This window comes from Echinops telfairi, unplaced genomic scaffold (genome assembly GCF_000313985.2).
Source record: "Echinops telfairi isolate 266 unplaced genomic scaffold, ASM31398v2 ScPeMD7_7424;HRSCAF=8462, whole genome shotgun sequence".
In the NCBI taxonomy this organism is placed as follows: Eukaryota; Metazoa; Chordata; class Mammalia; order Afrosoricida; family Tenrecidae; genus Echinops; species Echinops telfairi.
In genome coordinates, this window is record NW_022111324.1 from 45,390,549 (window position 1) to 45,412,642 (window position 22,094).

A 22,094-nucleotide genomic window follows, 5' to 3' on the forward strand; every position below is an offset into this window, starting at 1 on the left:
GGGGCTAATAGCCATGGTGCCACGAGGAGAAACTCACTGCCTCGCGTTACTTTAGCGCGAATAGCATTCTTATTTTGCCAGAAGATTATTTCCATCCAGTTTGTGTTTTCATAATAAAGGTTTGAGATTCTTCATTCTGCCGCTTAAAGTAGTGAAGAGGAAGGATGTTACTTTGAAGACTAAGGTGTGCTGATCCAAGCTATGGCCTTTTTCTGTTGGGAAAGTTGGCAGTGAATAAGGAAAGCCTGAGGAACTGATGTGTTTGGATTACGGTTGATGTCAAATATTCAAAGGACTGTGGACCACCAGAAGAACAGACACCCATCTTGGAAGAAGTACAGCCAGAATAATCCTTGGTGGCAAGGATGGTGAGACCTTGTCTCACATACTTCAGACATGTTAGTAGGAGAGACCAGGCCCTGGAAAAAGGTGGCTTGGTCAGCAAAGTAGAAGGGAATTGAAAAAGAGGAAGGAGCTCAACAAGATGGATTGCCACCGTGGGTTCAAACATAAGAATAAATGTGAGGATAACTCTGGACCAGGCAGTGTTTGGTTCTGTGGTCCACAGGGTCTCTATGAGTCAGAACTAACTTGAGGGCACCTAACAGCAATAATCAGTCAGTTTTATATGGAGGCCAGTGGTCCTGTCGGGCTCGCCTTGGACTGTGACCCACAAGTTCAAACCATCCAGATGCTACAAAGGAGACAGACCAGGCTATCTGCTTCTGTCAAAATTGAGTCTTGGAAACCTTGGAAACACATAGGCTCACTGTGAATTGGAATTCACTCAGTGGCAGTGAATGGAGTATTAGTCAGTTCTATGATAGAACTTCGACATTCCTAAAAAATCACCACCCTGGCAAATCCATGCAAAAAACATAGACTTAAAGGAATAACAGGGTAAGGACACAATACTCAAAAATCTCAGATGTGGCAAGATTTAAACAATCAGTTGCCATCAAATGGACTGGGCTTCACAGTGTTTTCAGTGACTTCACTTTTCAGAAGTAGATCAACATGTCTTCTGTTTGCCGTACATTTAGGTGGACATAAGGAACCCTGATGGCATAGTGGTTACACATTGGACTGTGATGTGCAAGATCAGCAGTTCAAAACCACCAGCTGCTCCTCAGGAGGAAAAACAGGGTTTTCTACTCCCATAAGAATTACAGTCTCAGAAACTCACAGGGGCAATTCTACCCTGTCTTTTACGGTAACTGTGAGTTAGAATCAACTCAACGGCAGTTGATTGTTTGTGGTGGACTTTAAACCTAAGGTGACCAGATTTTAACATTGGTAAATTGGGACACCATTGACCGGGGGGTGGGGGGTGGGGTGTTCTTGATTAAAAATTTGTTCTATATGGACCAAATAGACCGTTCCCTAGCTTGTCGTGCATTCTTTCCAAAAATTGGGACTTTTTTAAAATGCCGTGGGACGTTTTAAATCAGGACTGTCCTGCCAAAAGCGACGTCTGGTCACCTTACTTAAACCTCCAGTCTTAGCAGTTAGTGGACACACTGTGTCCACTGTACCATCTCAGGACTCTTATAGAAACCTAGTAAAGATAGTTGTCCAGTTTTGCATGTTAAATGGTTAAGAAATAATAAAAATACAAGCAGTGCGGCACCTTACTTAACAGAAAGACCTGAAGTTTGCTTGTGGTAGTAACCATCAGAATGGCTGCTCCCTGTAAGCGTTGATGAAGGAGGATTATTTGGTATTGGGTGGGAAGGAGAAAAGGTGCCTCCCAGGTGGTCGATGTTGAGTTGTGTGTCTGGCTGCTGAAACTGCCCATAAGCAAACTGAAATTCACTTTCTGTTCAGATTGTTATCTAGTGCATCAGTGGCTTTAAAACAAATTTAGCATTTGCAAAACAGAATAGAACCGACAGTATATCTTTGTCAAATACTTGCACCTCTGGTTGAAAGATAAAAGTCACCTTGATTTGATTTACGGAAATTTGTCTTATATAAATTTATATAGAATATGCTCATGCTGAAGAACCCCTATTATAATAATGGGATAGCATATGATGGTGTATCCGGCGCTTGCCACGTAAGTGTTATTAGATGAATATGTACGTAGGCTAAAAGCTAGTTAGATAGCAGTACTTGAGTTCAGGTGGTGCTTTAGTTTTTCACTCACAATCTGCTTGCTTTGTGGTACCTGCCATCTTGTGCTTGGAGCTGCATTTGGGAGGTGAGGTAGTTTATTGTGCCAACCTGGCCAATAAACACGTGGGGTTAAGTGAAGGGTGGAGGGATGAATGGCTCGGTGAGCCTCGTCTTTCAAGTTCTCGAGTCTCTTGCTTTGTGATGGACGAACCAGGGTGCAGCTGCCTTAGCCAGTTCCCTGCTTCAGTTGGCAAGGCTCACTTCCTGCAAGACATCCCCAAGGAGAAGCCACATGGACCTACCCTGATGCAGTCCTGGGTGCTGGAGCAGCCGTGTGGAGACCCCTGCCAGCGCCGAGTTACACACTCACTGATTTAGCTTTCCCCCTGCAGTTGGCATCATTGTGTCTGTTTTGTGAGACAGAGGAGGACTTTGTGGATTGGTGTCGGGCATATGGGCTAATGTTAGACTTGGGGAATTGGGCAGCACTGGGTTGGGATGTTTTCTTGATGTGCACTTACCCTTTATATAAAACTCTCTTATACATATGAGTTTCTGTGAATTTGTTTCTCTAAAGTACCCAGACTAAGACAGGAGGGCAGTGCTTGAGGGCACAGTAAGCAGCATTAAGATGACAGTAGTGAGATTTTTATCTCCACATTCTAATGGTGAAACAATCTTAGTTTAAAACAAGAACTTAATTTAAAATCAAGATTTTTTTGTATATCAATGTCCTTGGAGCTGTGGTTTTGAGTTTGTCCTCTGAATTGTCCAGACCAGAAATTTAGAGTTGCTGATTCAGTTTCTGTAATTCAGCATATGCTGCTTTGATAAAATGATATTATATAACAGCAGCTACAACAAAATGTACTGTGATAAATGGTGGAGGCCAGGGGAGGGGAGACACATGGGCGTGCCTGGGCTTTGGAGCCAGATAGATCAGTGATTTTGTGTCATAGCTCTCTAATTCTGTGATCAAATATAGATTATCCAACCTGAGTCTCGGTTTCAACATTTTTAAAATGAGGTATACTACCTCAGCAGGTCTATCTGTACTATTTTACTTTATTTCCATATAAATTAAAGATAGGTGAAACTTAAGATTAAGCATATGGATATAGTTAAATGATGTATAAAGTAGGATTTTCTGAGTTGGAATTAGTTTATGGAAAGCTAGAGTCTGATATGTACAGGCAGCATATCCCGTTTTAGCATACTTTATGGTCATGGTTGATAGGCTGCTTTTGTCCTACCCTAAATCCTTCTGGGATTCCTTGGAAAAGTAGATATTTGGGCCATTTGCCACAATGAGGCTGAGACCAGATTTTATTTTAGGAATTTTATTTTAGTTCCATATTCAGATCTGATCCTGGAATAGTGAAGCCAGGGACTAATGGAATGCCTGTATTGAGTTATGAGGCTAATAAATGTCTAACTACATTTTTTTAATATACAACTTTTCACATTTCATATTTATTTTGAATTTAACAGTTTCATTGGCATATAATTCACAAATTATACAATTCGGTAATTCAGTCATATCAAGAAGGGGAATACAATCATCACCACAATCAGTTGTAGAACAGTTTCTTCATTTTTGCACTCATCGTTATTGGCTCCCTATTTCCCCCGACTTCCCCTGTCATACCCCTAAGGAACCATTAATACAGTTTTTGTCTCTATATATTTACCTATCCTGGATTTCATATACAGTAAAGAAATAAAAACTAATAACAATAACAAAATTAAACAGATAAAAACCTCAATAGGAAGGAAAATATAAATAAAAAACTAGAACAAATTAGAAAGGATCGTAAAGGAGATCAAATGATAGGATGCTAAATTTTAACCTAATTGCATCTCCCAACAATCCACTTTCCAATGTATTCTGCATGGTAGCAAAGCTATTCATCTCCTCGTCCATGGTCAGGGGCTTAATCCACATGTATTTCCCCTTCACTTTAAAAAAAACTGAAATAGCTTTAAAATGGTTCAAAAGGGATAACAATTGATACATGTTGACTTAATTATTTGTGCCCTAATGTACTTTGCAATACTCTGTATGATAAAGGGCCATTGACATCTCTCAACTATGATCAGAGGGGATTTCCTGGATATTTAAGCTGTGTACGCACCCCGTAAATGGATTTTGGGTTTCCATTGTCATCCACAGACTTATGCAAACCCGGTGTTCACAGTTTAAGTACTGAGACTATTCCCTCCTTTAGATTTGGATTATATTATTTCAAATCCTTGGATCTCACAGTATGGTGTGCTTCTTCCATGTGTACTTAGTTAATGCCTCACTTCGTTGTTTTAAGACAAGCCTTTAAGACCCTAGACACTATTCTTAATAGCCGGGCACCATCTAATTTCTTCATCATACTTTGCTCTCGCACCTGTATCTTTAGTGATCTTTTCATGACAGTGAGCAGGAAGGAAGGTATGTCAAAAGTTGTAATTGTTGTTAGATTGGGGCTAGAATTACACACTTAATATTTAATCATATTTGCCCTACATTTTTAAAGCTCATTTTTCTTTAATAGCTTTAACTTTCATTTCATATACATGAATATAACTTATTTTTGCTTGTACGTTGGTTGGAAATAACAAAAACACAAGGGAGCTTCAAGAAGTTTATGGAAATTTATCATTCAACTCTATTTTTCCCCGAATTGTTTTGAAGGCCCCCTCCCCAATATAATCTTGGCAACCCAGTTATTTGTATAACATTAATCTCTGGATGATGCTTAACTCTTGTTTCTGAACTCTGCACTCTCCCAGTCCCTTTTCTCCTCTGACATCCAACCTGCCTTTATACTGCTCTTACTTACACATCACTTTCTGCTCTGCCACCTGGTGGCCTCAGTTTGCAACTGTTGACTTATTTCTGCAGTTGCTTCCTCCCACTGCAATACTGAGGACCCCAGTAGAGCATAGGGTTATGTCTGCAGGCTGCTATTAGATGCTGCGGGCTCTGGAGCCAGGCTTCTGAATCCCCACTCACCACCTAGTCAGGCTTGCTCAGTTTTCTCTTTTGTAAAACAGTTATAATAATAGCAATGATGTTTCAGGCCTGTGGGAAACGAGACTGTGGTTTATATTGTGTTGTATTGAGACTATTTCAATTCAAAGCGACATTATATGACAGAGTAGAAGGAGGTGGCCCCATCCCCATTGGGATTGCTAGGCTGTAATCTCTAAGAGGTGGACAGGTCTTCTCCCATGAAGTTGCTGGTGGGTTCAAACCACCAACCTAGTACTTAACCATTGTGCCACCAGGGTGTAAGGTACTAGCCCCCACAATCGAATGGGTCCACAGGGGCGGTTGTGTAATTGGGGTACAATTAAAGAGCCATCAGACAAGATATAGCATGCAAGTGCTCACCTCAGGAACTGCCATCACTTCAGGAGCCAGGTCTGCACAGAGAGAGAGAATATATTTCCACTCTAGGGGAGTGCAAACCCCCCTAATTAAAGATAACCACAAAGGTAATAGGAAGGGGTTGTGCAGTAGACGCGTAACAAGAGGGGACTAGCTAGGGGTACACGCAGTAGGAAGGGGGGGAGGCACTGGAGGCATACATGTGACAGGAAGGCAAATATGTAACAAGGTGGGCAGACTGTAGAGACAAGATAGCAGCCTAACCTTGGTCCTCTGAGTTGGCTTGACCTTAGGTGTCCTTGAGCTCTGCCCTCTAGGGGAACATCCAATAATTAACCTTAGCAGAAGGGAGTGAGTCCTACTCAGGGTGGAACAGATAACCTTCAAGCAGTTGACGTTCAAGTGTATAGTCAGTGACCACGTGTTTGCAAACATCACCTTAGATATGACACTACTATAGAGGGACATTGAGGAGAATAACTTTTACTTAAGAGAATGTGAGTGGGACCCATCTCCAACCCACGAACATGAAGGTTCCCTCCACGAGAGCCTTGGCCTCCCAGACTACTTAGCGTATGAACGTTGAGAGTTTGTCTGCATACGCTCTCTTCCAGGTTCTGTTTCCCACACCAGGGCTCCTTTTAAATGAGGTCAATACATGTAAAATGCTGAAGGTACTACATTGATGATATTAGTGATGATTATGGTGATGATCTTTAGGTATGAAATTAGAGATAAATGGTTTTATTTGGAACCATAATGGCCTGTTTGAAGATTTTAGCCTTTAATTTATTTTTTAATGTCTGTCTCTTACAGATCTATTATGTATACTGTTAATACATAATTTTACATTTACAAACTGCCTCAGAAACCCACAGGTGCAGCTCTACCCTGTCCCGTCGGTCACTATGAGACTTGATGACAATGAGTTTGTTTGCTTTAAATTATAAGTGGGCATTTTTTTTGCTAAGCAAGTAAATTTACATCCATGATTCCACAGATGTAGTGAGGAAAGCCAACAGCCATTTCTTAGCAAAATACAAGACTTTCCATCATGCATAGTTTACAGATCTCTTTAAAAGCTACATGTTCACAAAAAAATTCAACAGTTTAAAGTTGGCAAGTCATTTTACACAAATGCTGAATTAGTTTGGTTATTTAGCCACCTTAGTAATACGATATTTTTATTCTATTCTAATAGGAAGTAGAATAGAAACTCCATGAATTAAGTCTTATTATTGTCTTCAATTTCTTTTCTTTCTGGGCTCATTTTATGTCACTGAATTATTGGAATCAAAAAATGTACTTTAAAAAAAAGCTAACTTTCTTTGAAAACCACTTCCATTCCTTATTTGAAATATACAGTGAACCCTCGCTTATCGCGGTTAATCGGTTCTAGACCCTACCGTGGTAAATGAAATTCCGCGAAGTAGGATTCCTTATTTGTAAATCAAATACTTTCGTAGTTAGAGCATAGAGGACATGAAAAAACACCCTTTAGTCACCATTACACTCGTATTACCCAACTTATTAAACGAAAAAGGGAAAATACAGTAAAACATTTTGGACGTTACAATTATCATTTATTATTTATTATATTATTTATGGCATCAAGCGTGTACAGTATGAGCCAATCAGTGGCAGTAATGACAGAGCATGCGCTGTTACGCAAAAACCGCGATAGAGTGAAGCCGCGGAAGTCGAAGCGCGAAGTGGCGAGGGTTCACTGTAATCAAGTCAATGATATGACAGTTTCCATATGAACTGTTACCAAAATAAGTAATGTTGCATATAAGTTACAACTGGGTCCCATTGTGATTAATCACCAGGATTCGAGATTTTTCCACATGACAAATGGTTGAGCTGTAACTGCTTAATAAAGAAATACATCCACGAATTGGGACCAGGGGCTGAAATAAAAGTGGGCATTTATTACATGGAGATAACTATAATAACAGCAGTGAAATTACTTTAGGGTTTTTTTTCTTACTCAGTTTAGTGAATTGGTTCTGAAAATGTATTAGTAATTAGGGTTTACTATCCCCATTTTTGAAGGAAACTGTAGATTTTATAAGTGTGTCTTATATTTTGTACAAAAAGTAGTTTCTTTTCCCTTGTTTTCATGTGTGTGAACAGTGTTTCCCCCAGTGGGCAGTTCTGCCCTCTGGGGGCCCTGGAATGATCCAGGGGCTGCAAAAGCAGATCCCTCCACTTTATCTTGGAGTGTGGGCTAGAGTACAAGCATTTTCAACAACGGCCAGAGGGACACTAAGTCGCTTTTCCCTGAAATTGAGGTGGTAGGCCAAATAAATGTGGGGACCTACGGTGGATAGCATTACTGTAGCATGATGTGTTTTTTCACTGATGCATTGTACACATTTTCCCATATGAAATAGTTGAATATGCCATAACTTAACTCCATATGGGTTAATACTGTTAATACTGTTTTCTTTGTTGTTGTACACCGTACTTTGCCATTCTCTTCCCCACCCCTTTCCAAATTATATCTGTAGAACAAGTTGCCAAAAGAAAGGAACTTGATTAAAGGGTACTTGAGATGTTTTCCACATTTTTGTCCAAAAGCAGTATGCTTTCAAATGCGGTTTAGATGAGCATTTGCCAGGAGTCTTCATGTGTCAGACGCTGTCCCGGGAGCAAAGATGAAGGCAGCGTCTGCCCTCCCGAGGGCTATGTGCACTGGAGAGGTCGTCGGCAGACCAGTGACTGGAGTAACTGGATAGCGGTAGTGGAGGCTATGCTGCTGAGGCTGGAGGAAGAACTGGGGTGTTTGGGCAGTAGCTGTTCAAGAAAAAGCTCTGAGACTCGCACGTAATCGTAATCTCTGAGGCTTATTTTTCTCGTGTGGTACAGTATCTTGATAAATTCTTGCCTTTGCCACTGAATGAATTAATACTGCCCACTGCATGAAACACTGGGCAGAACAGAGGGGTGGACAAGCTTCTCCATTGCCTGACCTCCTTCCCTTCCTCACATATAAAATGTTACTGACACTTCCTTCAGAAAGTTGTGAGGACTTTTATTGAATATTCTCAGCCTTATTTCAGGAAGAACTAATATGGGAATCAAGTACTTTTTTAAAGTATCTGGCATGTAACTTAGACCTAATTAATAGGAGTCAGCCTTGGTTTTATGATTGTAACTGTAAAACATTCTGCCCTAGGCAGAGAATCTGCCTTCTTCCAAATACTGCTAAATTTATAGAGGCTGGGCCCATCACTTCCCAATATGGTCAAATCTCTGTCCCCAGCCTGCAGTGTGAAGCCTCTAATCTTTATAGTGGTCAGTGGATTGGATTTGTTCCTTCTGCCTCTCTCTTCAATCCCTGCTAGTTTCTAGGCACCACGTTAGATGCAGGAATACGAAAATAACTTTGGATAATGTCTTTGCCTCAGGGGTTTTACTGCCTCCCTAAATAAGCAGAGTTGTGCATAGGTCACTGTAAATAGTCATATAAGTCAGTGGTTTTCTGTACTGGCTCCTCATAAGAATTTTGAGTGGGGATGCTTTTCAAAAATACGAATTCTCATGCCCTACTTTAGATACTAAGTCAGAATGTTATCAAGGGCCTGACAGTATCTGTAGGAACCCAGGAGGAAGGAGTTGCTCTAATTGGAAAGACTTCTTAGAGTAAGGTTTAGACCAGATTTAGGGATGAGACCTGGTGGCTAAGTAGTTATACATTGAGCTGTGATGTACAAGGTCAGCGGTCCAAAACCACCACTCCGAGGGAGAAAGACAGGGCTTTCTACTTCCATAAACAGTTTCAGAAACTCACAGGGGCAGTTTTGCCCTGCCCTGTGGGCTCACGATGAGTTGGCATGACATGATGGCAGTGGGTTAAACAGTCTTGAATGGCTATTTTAGTAGAGTGGGGGGAAGGCAATGGTAGGTTGTCAGTGTAGAATGATGGTTGCTTTCAGCCCAGACCCTTGGAACCCTGTGTACACTAGGATGGTACTGAGATCAATAGGGTTTTTATTGACGATGTTTCAGAAGTCAGTTGCCAGGTTTTCTAGCCATACCTTTGCCTAGTTTTCCAAACCAGAAATGTAAATGAGTGTGAACTCTATGAAAAGGTCCGTAGCCTCATTAGTAATCTGAGAAATGCAGAGCCAAACAGAAGCGGATGGGGTTTTTTGTTTGTTTTTTTAATTTCAGAGGGGAAAAATGAACAGAATTGGGGGAAGCAGGAATGCTGAAGACATTCTTGGTGGGAGATAAACTTGGATACCACCCTTTTCGAGAAAACCAAACAATGGGTTTGTCCTTGGACCCAATAGTCCCATAACTGTGTGTTAGCCCTAGAAGGAGGAAGTCAGTGTTGTATTGTTTGAAATAGCCAACCGCCAACCTCTCAGTTCACTGCCCAGTGCTTACCACACTGTGCCACCAGGGCTCCTTAGCAAGACTGGGAAACAAATGCCTGCCTACTGAGGGTAGGTTACTTTTTTTTTTCTTTTAATCTTTACCAAACTAGTTACCATTGGGGTAATGGTGCTAGGGAGAGGCCCTTTTTACGGACTTGTGTGCAATGTTTAGGATTTTTTTTAAACCACCATAAACAAACAAATGAAAATATCACTGGCTGTTGACTCATGGTATGCTCTGTACGACAGGGTAGAACTGCCCCTGTGAGTTTCTAAGACTGTAACTCTATGGGAGTAGAAGCCATCTTTCACCCCCAAACCGCCATATAACCTTGTTTGTTTAGGGGGGAGGGGGAAGCCAACAGAAAATCCTGGATGAACAGGAAGAGGAAACAGTTAAAGGCAGGAAAATTAAAGGATTTTTTTTTTTGCAGGGGTGGGGGGTGGTGGTGATGGTGATGGTGGCGGGGGAGGGGACTGGTTAACTTACTGCCAGTTCTATAGAAATGTTGATGATCTAAACTGGACTGGTGAGGCAGTCAGAATGAGGAAGAGGGAAAATTTGAGAGAGATTTTAGGTAGGATCCATAAAGTTTTACTATAACGTTTAGTATTTTTCAAAACCATGGCATATGAATGTGAAGAAGGAAGAAAAAGGCTAGTCAAGGATGATCCTGAAGTTTGTAAATTGGGTTGCCATGACCAAAACAAGAGTAGGAAAAGGAGCGTGCTTGAGCAGGAGATGTGAGGGAAGTGCCAGGATGGCAGGTTGCTTTGGCTCACACGGTTTCTCTTTCGCATGCGCCGTTTATGCATCGCATTCGCGTCTTCTGAAGTCTTAGTTCTCTTGCTTGTTAAAGTAATGTTAACTTAAGAAGATGAAAAGCGCAGTTCTAAGTGCACTTTTAAACCATGCTCTCCTGCTTGTTTTGTGTTTTCAGAGTGCACATCTGGCCGTGGTAGACACCCTGATGATGGCGTACACTGTGGAAATGGTCAGTGTCGAGAAGGTAATTGCGTGTGCCCAACAGTATTCAGCCTTTTTTCAAGCAACGGACCTGCCCTATGATATTGAGGATGCTGTCATGTACTGGATAAATAAGGTAGGATTGTAATTACTAAAGTAAAAAGGAGTCTCATTAACATAAACAGTGAAACCCTAAGTGGGATGTTATCGTTTCCTTATGTCTTCTGTTTTCAATCCAAGTTGAAAGCTAATGCTTAAAACATCCTATTTCTTTTTGATCTGTGACAGTGTAAAAAAAAGTTGTTCAAATGATGGAAATCAGTTTCTAGATGTTTAACAATACCTGACATCTTGGTAGCAGTACCCCATAGTTTCTGTGGGATAGGCATTGTGCTGCTAACCAAATGGTTAGCAGTTCAAAACTGCCAGCCACTCAGCAGGAAAATGATGAGGCTGTCTGCTCCTGTAAAGATTGAGTCTCAGAAACCCTGGATAGGTTGATACGAGTCAGAATTGACTCAGTATGACAGTGCGTTTTTATAATAAGTAATTTAGTTCATACCAGATTATTAGAGAGGTCAGAGTATAGTAGCTCGTTAGTGTGGTAGATATAGTTTGATCCAAGAATGAATAATCTTCTTTCACTTGCAATTAGGGAATTCTTAGGTTTGTTTGATGTGGATAGTGGATTATTCTTCTTCTTTGGAACTTTTATAGAGCTGTGATTAATTATATGTGTTCTGAAGATGCTTAAATAGCCAGTTATTCACTCCTTTTGCCAATTTGAGAAGTTAAATCCTCTCAATGCACTTTAATTTACTTCACATAGTTTACTCCAAAACCCCAGCACTGAGCAGACATGAAGGAGGTTGTGTGTTCAGGTGTGCTTCCTTGAGTGCTGTAGCAGGAAGCCAAGTGAACAGCTGCTTTTACGTCATCATTGTCCGTACTATCACTGCTGATGTAGAAGGCTCACTCAGCGTTTTGCCCCCATACTTTACCTGTTTAGCATTAGTGATCCTCATCCCCGCTACAGAGAATCATGATGGCATCAGACACTGTGAGACTTTCATTTTCTGTTGCAGACTTCACCTTCTTAAACAGCTCTTCCTGCCATGACAACTCACTTTCTTTTCACTCCCTCCCTGCCACTTAAATATTTTCAACTTCATCGTGACTCTCACATTTCTCAGTTTTGAACTTTCATTCTTGCAAGTACTGTCTGTTTTTCTGCTTACTTTTCCCTCCTTGACATTCAATGGGTAGAACCCTAATTGAGCCCTTCTAACCTTCCAGGTAGAGGTGTCCTACCTTCTACTCTCACCTTGCACTATGGAGGTAAATGTTGCTGAAGAAATCCTGTCAAGGAATTGGGCTTGTTTCACTTGAAGGTCACAAACTTCAAGTGGACACTCAACCCTCATTGTCAGTTCAGTAGTGCAGCCCTGATCGGTTTGTTTTCCCACGCTTCATGCTCACTGCCTTATACCTTCTTTCATATGTCATTTTAGCAATTCCTTTCGAGCTAATTCGTGCTCCCAGAGCCATTGTTTATTATGTTGTATTGCTCACTAATACATAAGCCCTCAAGACTTTTTCATATGGCTTGCCTCTAAGCCGTGGATGGGTGCTTTCATAAGTACCTTTAAGATTCTTTTTCCTTTTTTTAATTCTTGAGTTGCACAAATGCATTAAAACTAAAGTTAGCAGTTCCTGACATACTATAGGTGTTAAATACTTGTTCAGTTAATGAGTTAATTTCAGAATATTAACTCTACTTTTTGTTGCTGGAAAAATTTAATTTTCATATGAGTGGTATTGATATTTGACGTTGGGATATCCATCATAGGCATTTTTATGTGCATGTTATTTTATCGTCATATTAGAGTATACATTGAAATAAAATTTTTTATATTTTAAGGTAAATGAACATTTGAAAGACATAATGGAGCAAGAGCAGAAATTGAAAGAACATCACACCGTCGAAGCTCCAGGAGGTCAAAAGGTATATGTTTCAAAGGAAAAAAAGTGCCGTCATGTGACTATAGAGCTGCTCACATCTATACATTAATTTGGGAAAGAATGGTAGATGTATTTCATTAAATAATTACTTAGTGATGCTACCTGGGCCCAGAAAATCATTCCACAAAGTAAACTGAAGTACAAAATGGAGATCAATTGGTTGATGGTATTTATGAAAAATTGTTAATGAGACTAGAACTCGATTTCTGTGGTGCTTTTGGCAAAAATAATTGCTTTGGCTGGGATTGGTAAAGCAAGTGAACCAATAAGAATACATTTCAAATGTATCAATGCCTTTTGTAATGGGCTTGCAATAAGACCGGCCTTTAAACCCACCTTCCCAATATTATAAATGGTCTATAATGTTGTTCTGTGAAAAAAGAAAAACTGCTCAAAGTATCTTCAAGTCTTCCACAGACTTATAGAATTTTCTTAGTATGTATAGATACATACATACTTCAATTGTATCAAGCATATTTGTACATATGTTGTCATCATTATTTTCTAAACATTTACTTTCTTTTGAGCCCTTGGTATCAGCTCCTCCCCTACCCCCTTGTGACCCCTTGATAATTTATAAATTATTATTATTTTCATATCTTACACCACTGTCTCCCTTCCCTATGGTTTCTGTTGTTTGTCCCCTTGGGGTGGGGGGGAGTTATGTGTGGATATCCTCTTTCTCTCCTCCTCTCCCCTACGGACCTATTATTGCTACTCCACTTCCTGTTCCTGGATTCTGTGTGTTGTGATCTCTTATCTGTACCTGTGCACATGTTCCAGTCTACCCAGCAGTGAAAGGCGGGACTGAGGTCATGAAGTGGGGGATGAGGAAGCCTCAAGGAACCAGAAGAATATTGTGTTTTTCATCAGTGCTGTACTGTGCCCTGGTTGACTCATCCCTACTTTGTGACCCTTCTGTGAGGATATGTCCCATTGTTTAAAGATGGGCTTTGAGCCTCTGCTCTGACACCCCCTCATCCCCCCTCCCACCCACTCCCCACCCCCCCGTTCTCAACAGTATGGATTTTTTTGTTTGTTTGGGGTTTTCTGGTGCCTGTTAGATGATCCCCTTGTGATCACACAGGCTAGTGTGCTTCTTCCATGTGGGCTTGTTGCTTCTCTTCTAGATTGCTGTGCTTTTAAGACCCCAGACACTGTATCATTTGATAACCAGGCACCATCCGCTTTCTTCATCACATTTGCTTATGCACTCGCTTTGTCTTCAGCGACTGTGCCGTGAGGATGAGCTCACGGAATGCCAGGTTGTTAGAACAAAGTGTTTTTGCATTGAGGGAGGGCATGAGCAGAGGCCTGAAATCCATCCACTACCTCAGTGTATTGCTATATAAATAAATATATGTACATAGACCAATTTCTCTATTTTTATCAATTAATGTTTTTACATGTGCACACAGCTATGCTTATACCTCTATCCATAGCTTTGCTTCCTAGATCTTTCCTCTGTTTTCTTTTACTTCCTTCCTGTCACACCATCATGCTCGCCCTTCTTCTGCCTCTTAGTAATTCCTCTCAGATAGATTGCTGTTGTCCAACACCCCCAGGATCTCTACGTCCTCCTCATTGTTGATTTCAATTCCCTAGTTGTTCTCCTGTCTATGCGTTGTTTGCTCACCGCTCCCTTCCTTCACCTCCTTCTCTCCCGCCAGTCTCCGGAACTGTCAGTCCTGTCACCTTCTCCTCAAGCTTGCTTCTTCCCATGTCTATCTTCTATAAGTAGGCAAACCAATAGTTACAGAGACCAAACAAAAAGAAAACAAAAGATTGAATAGAAAGAGAAAAGGAAACAAAACAAAAAGATGATAATAATCAACAAACAAACGAACGAACAAAAAAGCATACATAATTCTAGGTCTGGGCACTGACCTTTAGGACACTCTTTCCTCTGGTCCTGGGAGAATTCCGGGAGCTGTGCCTCCTAGCCTGAGGTCTATTTTGGGGGTTTCTCAGGGGCTTTGTGGCTTTGCTCCCATTGTTGATCTCTTATGTTCCCTTCTTGGTTCGCCCCCCCTGTGGGGGGTTCAGACTGGACTAACTCCCCACCCACATGGCATTTTAAAATGTATTTTCAAATGAATTTTATACTTCCTTGTTAGAATGGGGGGAAAAAAGTGTTATTTCCCCATAATTTTATTGCAAGTGTTGATAGCATCTATATGAAGAAATATTCATACACTCACAGAATCAATGAAGGACAGGATTCTTGCTCTGTTGTCAACCAACATTGACATGGTTGGTTTTTAATATACCTGGAAATATAATCAGCCTGCTCTTGATTTTCAGCCCTAACCCTTTGCTACTTTAGGCATGAGGAATACGTTGATTTGTCCTTTCTTACTGGTATGCAAGTGACAAGAGTTGCCATTCCTTCTGCCTTCTTCAGCTAGCCTGCCTAGTGAAGCATCCTCAGATGCCCAGCTCTGTAGTCCAGTGCTTGTCCTTAGTACTTAAGCAGAATTCAGGGCGTTGCATGATCAACATTCCTTACTTTTTGTCCTTGCTCTGTTACCCTCAAATCAGATGTTCAAGAGTTGATGGAAAACTAAATCTTGTTTGATGAAGTTTCTTCTTATACCCATCTTCTTGAGGAAATATGAGCATATATTGACGTGTACTTTAGTGCATTTTATTAGTGTTGGTGGATCAAGAGTAAAATTGCAAAGGTATGTTCTGAAGATATTAGCTGCTCTAATAATGTATTTCTGGTTATTTGGTTGTTTGATATCTGGAGTAAGAAACAGATGTAGATCATGGGCGATCATACATACATCTTAATGTTATAATCATTTTTCTTGGACATTTAAAACCGTGCCACATCCTGAGATGGGATGGGACCCTGTCTTGTGCCTTGTGTGTGAACATGGCTGCTCCAGCCTTTACTGCCCTAGGCCCTCTTTTGCCCTCAGACACTGGAGCCCAAGGCTGTAGCCTGCTCATTTTCTCTCCACCTCCCCAGCGTTAGCTGAGCTTGTCAAGTCAGGGTCCACCCCTGGGGACATGTGGCCTGGGCCCCAGGGTGAACTGTGCCTGCAGGACACTCAGTGTGCCTCAAACGTGGTTTCCTAAACCCTCAGCCAGTTGCCAACCTGAATGACCAGGACAGACCAACAAGTCTGATTCTCCTATTAGGCTTCACAGACTGTATGGCAGCCGTGAGTGGTGCCCATAAGAGAGCTCCCACCTGACCCCCGGGCTCTCACCTGGCCCTGCACCACCCTACCAGTCTGCCTGCTGCACTCTGTGGGCCAGGAACTGTCCTAACAACAGTGAGGGGGTGAGGCCTTAAGGTAAGAGATGCTGGAATCCCCCTTGGCAGCCAATGGCCATCTGCTGAGGCCAGTCCTGTGCTGGGAGCTGGGCTCTTGCCCAAAGATTGTCCACTTCCCTGCAAGGTGTGTGAGTTGGCCCTTCTGGGGCTCATCTTGAGGCCAGGCCTCCTGTAGGAAGCAGTTCAACCTACTTGTGGGGGGTGCTCAGGGTCAAGTCTGCAAGAGAACTGCTGTCTCCAGTGGCATGTTAGGTGGAGGGGTCCACCCTTTACCACCCAACGTCCCTGAGACCATGTTCCCCTGGTCAGCACCCCAACCCCACCTGATAAATAATGAGCATGTCAGCCCCCAAAATAAAATAGTATCACACGCTAGGAAAAGGTTTTGCTTAAGCAATTTATTGTTATTTTCTCTATTTTTAAGATTTTGCTTCTAATCATCCTTTTGCCTCAAAACAAGGTTGACAGATAAAATAGGATGGCCTGTTAAATTTGAATTTCAGAGAGCAAATTAATTGTGTAATATAAATATGTGTCAAATATCACACAGCACGTTGTTTTTTATATTTGCTCCATTTGTCGACCCTGTTTAGAGATCTCTGTAGTTTATAGTCAGTAGGACGTGAAGTCCGTCGTCGAGTCTTCTACTTACTTATTTATTTCATGTAGTCGTTTAGAGAGCTTACGCAACGTGTGGGATGGTGAAAAGAGCACTGACTCCCATCAGAATCATTCCGCCACTGGTGGCTTCAGGGTCTCTGCAGAGGCATGCGCCTGCTCTGGGCCTCATTTTCTTTCTCTGTACACATTAGAAGCAGGATTAAATGGCTCCTGAATTCCATGAATAAATGTAAAGAGTCTCAATGTCTTCCACAATTACTAAATGTTAGGAACTCAAAACAAAAGTTTAGTGAATCTAGTAAGTAATTGGCTGTCATAAACATTCCTATTTTTGTGTGTATTGACAATAACTGTGGGCATGAATAGGTGAGAAGGATTTGGGCCTTAGCCAGGTTTCATAGAGGGGTTGTGGTCTTTGATTAGGGAAACAACATGAGCAGAGACCTACAGTTATAAATAAAAGGCATCTTGGAGAATTAATGATACGACCACTTTGGTAGGATAGGTTCTTTTTATTTTTGTTTATTAACTTTTTATTGTGCATTGGGTGAAAGTTCACCGAGCCGATCAGTTTTCCATTCAACAATTCCTTTGCGTTTTGTCGCATCTCCTTGATTGCAGTTCCCACAATGCAGCATCACTTTTCCCAGCTCTTTCCTGTTTCCATCCCTCCTCCTCTCCAACCCTCTGAACTTTGTCCTTGCTGTTAATTCATGGGTTTGAATTTGTAAATTTACAATGCTATCGATATATTGAGTGAAGTTTAATGTTTATCAAAATGTTAAAGATACATGTCTACTCAATGTGACATTTGACACTTTTTAAAAGAAATACTTGCGTGGTATTTCACATGGAGTGGGAGTGTGATGAAGGAATTTCCTCAGGGGAAAAGACTATTAATGAACCCTAATTGCTTCTCACTGGAAGGTGTAGAATCCAAATAGATTATACTTTCCTCAGTGGAAACACAGATGAATGGTTTTATATTTTTGCATGATTACTTGAGCCCATGTGAATTCTTTCTTGACCAAAATTCCTTAGCAATTAAAAACTATAACCTACTTTTTTCTTCTTCTCAAACTCCATTTCTTTGAAGAATGTTACTTCAGGGTACTGTGTGAGAAAAAGGATCTGAAGTCAGATACATTTGGGAAATGCTGCCTGGTATCCACCAACTTAAGAATTTTGCAACCCAGTTTAGTGCATCAAAGGGTTGGGGAAAGGGCTGTCTAACTGACTAGCTTACTCTTTCTCAAATGTGTTTGATCTTTGAATTCCTTTATAGTTAGCCTACACTGGCTTTTTCTAGGATTACGTTCTTTGGAGCATACTTTGGAAAACGCTGATTTGTAACCTGTAGCTGTGCCCTTGTCTAATGCAAATACATATATAAGCATATCAGCACATAATTTTTTGATGCATCATTTGGTTTGGCTCCTAGATTTACCGTATTACCATGAAGATGAGGTGCCTGTTCATCACACGTATGGGGGTACATGATCTCAACATGACTTCTCATTAGTGATGTTAGCTTTGCTCATTTGGTTAAGGTGTGTTTGTCAGGTTCTCTCTTGTAAACTTTCTATTTTCACTGGTGCGAGTGGGTTTATCCAACCCACGTTTAAGGGGAAAAAAATTAAGCTCACTTCCTGAATAGAGTACACACACTATTTTGAATTTTCTGAGAGATTTGTGTCCTCTCTCCCATTTTTAAAAGCTATTATATCTGTCTGTATTCATTGTATTTATTTTATACTTTGGGATATAATCTATTACCACACTATTTTCTTGCTCCCATTGTTCCAGCTGTGTCCACTGGGAACTCTTTCAAAAAAGTTTGGCTTTTGTGTCCCTTGGGTATCCCCATTCTTCTGTTTTTTGAGGACTTCCTTTTTTTTTTCTCAAAGTGATTTGGGTGAATGTTTAAGAGTATAGTGGTTTTCCATTCAACAGGCCATACACACTTTATTTTGTGGCATTGAATTCAATCCCTACTGTTCCTACTTCCTCCTGAGCTTGACCATTTCTGTTCCTCCTCTTTTCTTATCCCCTCCCACCTTCCGAGTTTAGCACTAGGTGAGTGTTGCCCTTTGAATACCGTGTGGATGATGGTTCAATAGGAGTTTATATCCCTTTACATTCCTAGCAACTGTCCTATGCAATTTCTAGGCCTGAAGCAACTCAAGAGATTCTGCAGTCTAACGCATGAGATGACAGGTCACAGCTTTGATGACAACTTCCCGGAAGGATCCCAACTTCTTGAGGTCGCCAGTGCTTAAACCAACCTCCTCCCAGAATGGATTGAGAGTGTCTGTAAGAAGTTCAGAAATTATCCCACTTGTCAGTGATTGTAGCTATCCAGAGGAAGACTATGGTGTCAGGACCACTTTGTCACCAGTTGTGTCAAGCCAGTCCTAGAAGGCTGAGATCTGCCATCTCCTACTCCAGTGTGTTGTAGATGATAAATTTCACTTCACATGCAGTCCACACCCGATCTGTTCCACGGACCCTTATCTCATACGCATTGTGTACTGGTCCCTTCCTGAGGCTGAGTTAGCATTGTTGCACTTGATTTGGCCAGTCTGCCCTCATGGGTGTCAGGTATGGTCTGGCTTCCAGAAACTAGGAACAAAAGCCAAATTGTTTACTATAAGGGGCTCCATATCCTTTACAAGACAGAACTACTGGGAAGTACTGATAGCATGTCCTACAAAGAAACACACTGACTACCATCCTGCCGATTCTGACTCATTGAGGTAGGTCCTAAGACAATTAACCAAAAGTTAGGGTGAGCCGAAGAGAATGAAACATTCCCTGGGCCTGGGCTACCCTCACCATTGTCCCTGTGCTTGAGCCCATTGTTGCAGCCACAGTCAATCTGTTTTGTTGAGGGTCTTCCTCTTTTTGTGTCCTCCTCCACTTGAGCAAGTATCATGTTCTTCTCCAGGGACTAGTCTTTCCTGGTAACATGTCCAAAGTATATAAGATGAAGCCTAGCCATCATTGCTTCTAAGGAGTATTCTAGATGTACTTCTTCCAAGATAGATGTGTTTGTCCTTTTGGCAGTCCATGGTACTTTCAATATTCCTTGATTTTTCTTCAGTCACCCTTATTCAATGTCACACGCATATGAGACCATTGAAAATACCATGACCTGGGCCAAGCGCACTTTAACCCTCAAAGTAGCACCCTTGCTTTTCAGTGCTCTAAAGAGGACTTGTGCAGCAGATTGATGCAATACAACATGTCTCGCGAGGTCTACTTCCATGAGCACTGATCGTGGGTCCCAACTAGACAAAGCCCTGGACAACTTCAGTCTTTCTCCCTGTAGCATGTTATCAGCTGTGAAGATTTTGATCTTCCTTACACTGAGTTGTAATCCATTCCTTCAAGCCCTCACTTTTTCTTCACTGTTATTCATGGTCTTGCAAAAACCTCCTTTCCTCATAATTGTTTACGTCTTAAAATAAGATGTGGGATTTCAATTCGATGGCTTCTCTGAAGGAACCAAAACCAATGCCTCCAACTTGATTCTGACATGGTGGCACAAAGGTTAGAGTACTCGCCACTCACAAAAAGGTCAGCAGCTTGCGCCTACCAGTTGTGGGAGAAAGATGTGGCAGTCTGCTTCTGTAAAGATTTGTAGCCCTGAAAACTCTGAGTCAGATCTACTCTGCCCTACAGGGTTGCTGTCGGTCAGCAACGAACTTGTGCTAAAGAGTTGACCTTTCTGAAACCTGCATATGTAAGCATCCATAGTTGAATTATTTATTCAGTTTGAGTACATTCACATTTTAAGTCTTGTATCCTTCAGATTGTTTCTATGTTTCCTTGAAATCATCTATATTCCCTGTAGTAGGATTCCTGTCACTAAATTAGGCCAGTAGAGAGGCAGGAAGAATGTTGAGTCATCTGCCCTAGTAAAAATCCTGTTATCGAACATTTTCGAATAAATATGGAGTGTCTTGAGCCCTCCTGTTACAAATTGTCTCCTGTTAAGAGTAGTCCATAATCTAAATTATTTATTATGATGTCACCCTACTCAATACTTACCCTCATGAAGATATAGATGGTATAGCAAAATGTGAAGAAATCAGATGGTGCCCGGATATCAGAAAGAACAGCATCTGGAATCTTAAAGGCTTGCCTTAAAGTAAGCAGCCATATAATGAGGTGTTAGCTAGGTCCACACCAACCTGTGGAGCCTAGGATTGTAAATAATGAAATCCAAGACCAGAGGGAACAGTATTAGAGCTTAAATTCCGAGCACCTGGTTTGCAGAAAGCTCTTCATGAGCGTGAATGTGCAAAGTTGGCAGCATCCCCATGTAGATTAAGGCTCCAGAGAGTTCCCTTTGACCAGTGGCCAGGTTTCCAAAAGGTGACTTCTCTCTTAGGAGGAGAGAGACAAAACTGAGGGTGGGGTGGGGTGGCATATATCATTAGTAACTTGTACCCCTTTTAACCAAACAACTGATTTACATTAAAAAATGTATTATGACAATTGTAAACATGAGACTCTGTTATCAGAAGCTTTATCAGTACTTTTTAATGGAAAATGATTCTGATGAATTTTCCCTTTACTTTTTGCTTTTCCTTTTTCTGCTGCTCCCTCTGAAGTCTCCTTCCAAATGGTTTTGGAAACTGGTTCCAGTAAGTTTGCCTAGCTACTTCAACTGGCTGTTCAGAACTGCTCATTGTAGAATGATACTACTGTTGATGTCTTGTGGGGGTAATGGTTTTATATAATTCAGTCAGTCACTGCATAGAGATTGGATTTTAAGGTATGTGATCATAATATAAAATACAAACATCAAAATCTAGCCAAAGCTGAGAAATGACTTGAAGAGAAAGCATCCTTTTGCTAATTTTGTCAATATTTGACAGACCATGAGTAAACAAATAGAACTATGAATATGAGTTCTCATTCATTTGCAACCATTTTAAGAAAGGAAATTTGAATTGCATGCATAAATTATTGTTACTACATAATCATCTCTCTAACAAAAGCATTTCCTTTTCAGCCTGAAGTGTGGGGGATAATCCTTATGGGATAAAAATGTGATGGGTCCCCGCTCTGTATTCTCACCATTGTTTGACATAAGCTCTTTAAATACTAACTTGATTGGAAAGATAAACCTTTCAGGATTAAATCTGTGTGGTTAGACCACTTAAAATGTATCTTATATCCTTTGGAATTAAAAAATTATTATAGAAATAGACCATAATGTTGAAATATAGAAAATACAATGTTCCTTTTAAATTTCTAATTGCATTGGAAGAGCAGGGAGTGTTTCCAGACAGT

General features: G+C 41.0%; 1 protein-coding gene across 2 annotated transcripts in view; it reads left to right on the top strand.

The window, feature by feature from the left end:
- CAMSAP2 (calmodulin regulated spectrin associated protein family member 2) overlaps positions 1-22,094 on the top strand; it is a 124,930-nt gene that overhangs the window by 72,041 nt on the left and 30,795 nt on the right. The window contains exons 3-5 of one of the 2 annotated variants that reach the window (XM_013003986.2): positions 10,833-10,994; positions 12,780-12,863; positions 21,410-21,442. In XM_013003986.2, the coding sequence (XP_012859440.1) occupies positions 10,833-10,994; positions 12,780-12,863; positions 21,410-21,442 (279 nt within the window). The remainder of the gene's footprint in view (positions 1-10,832; positions 10,995-12,779; positions 12,864-21,409; positions 21,443-22,094) is intronic. The other variant, XM_004699788.2, reaches the window with a different exon arrangement.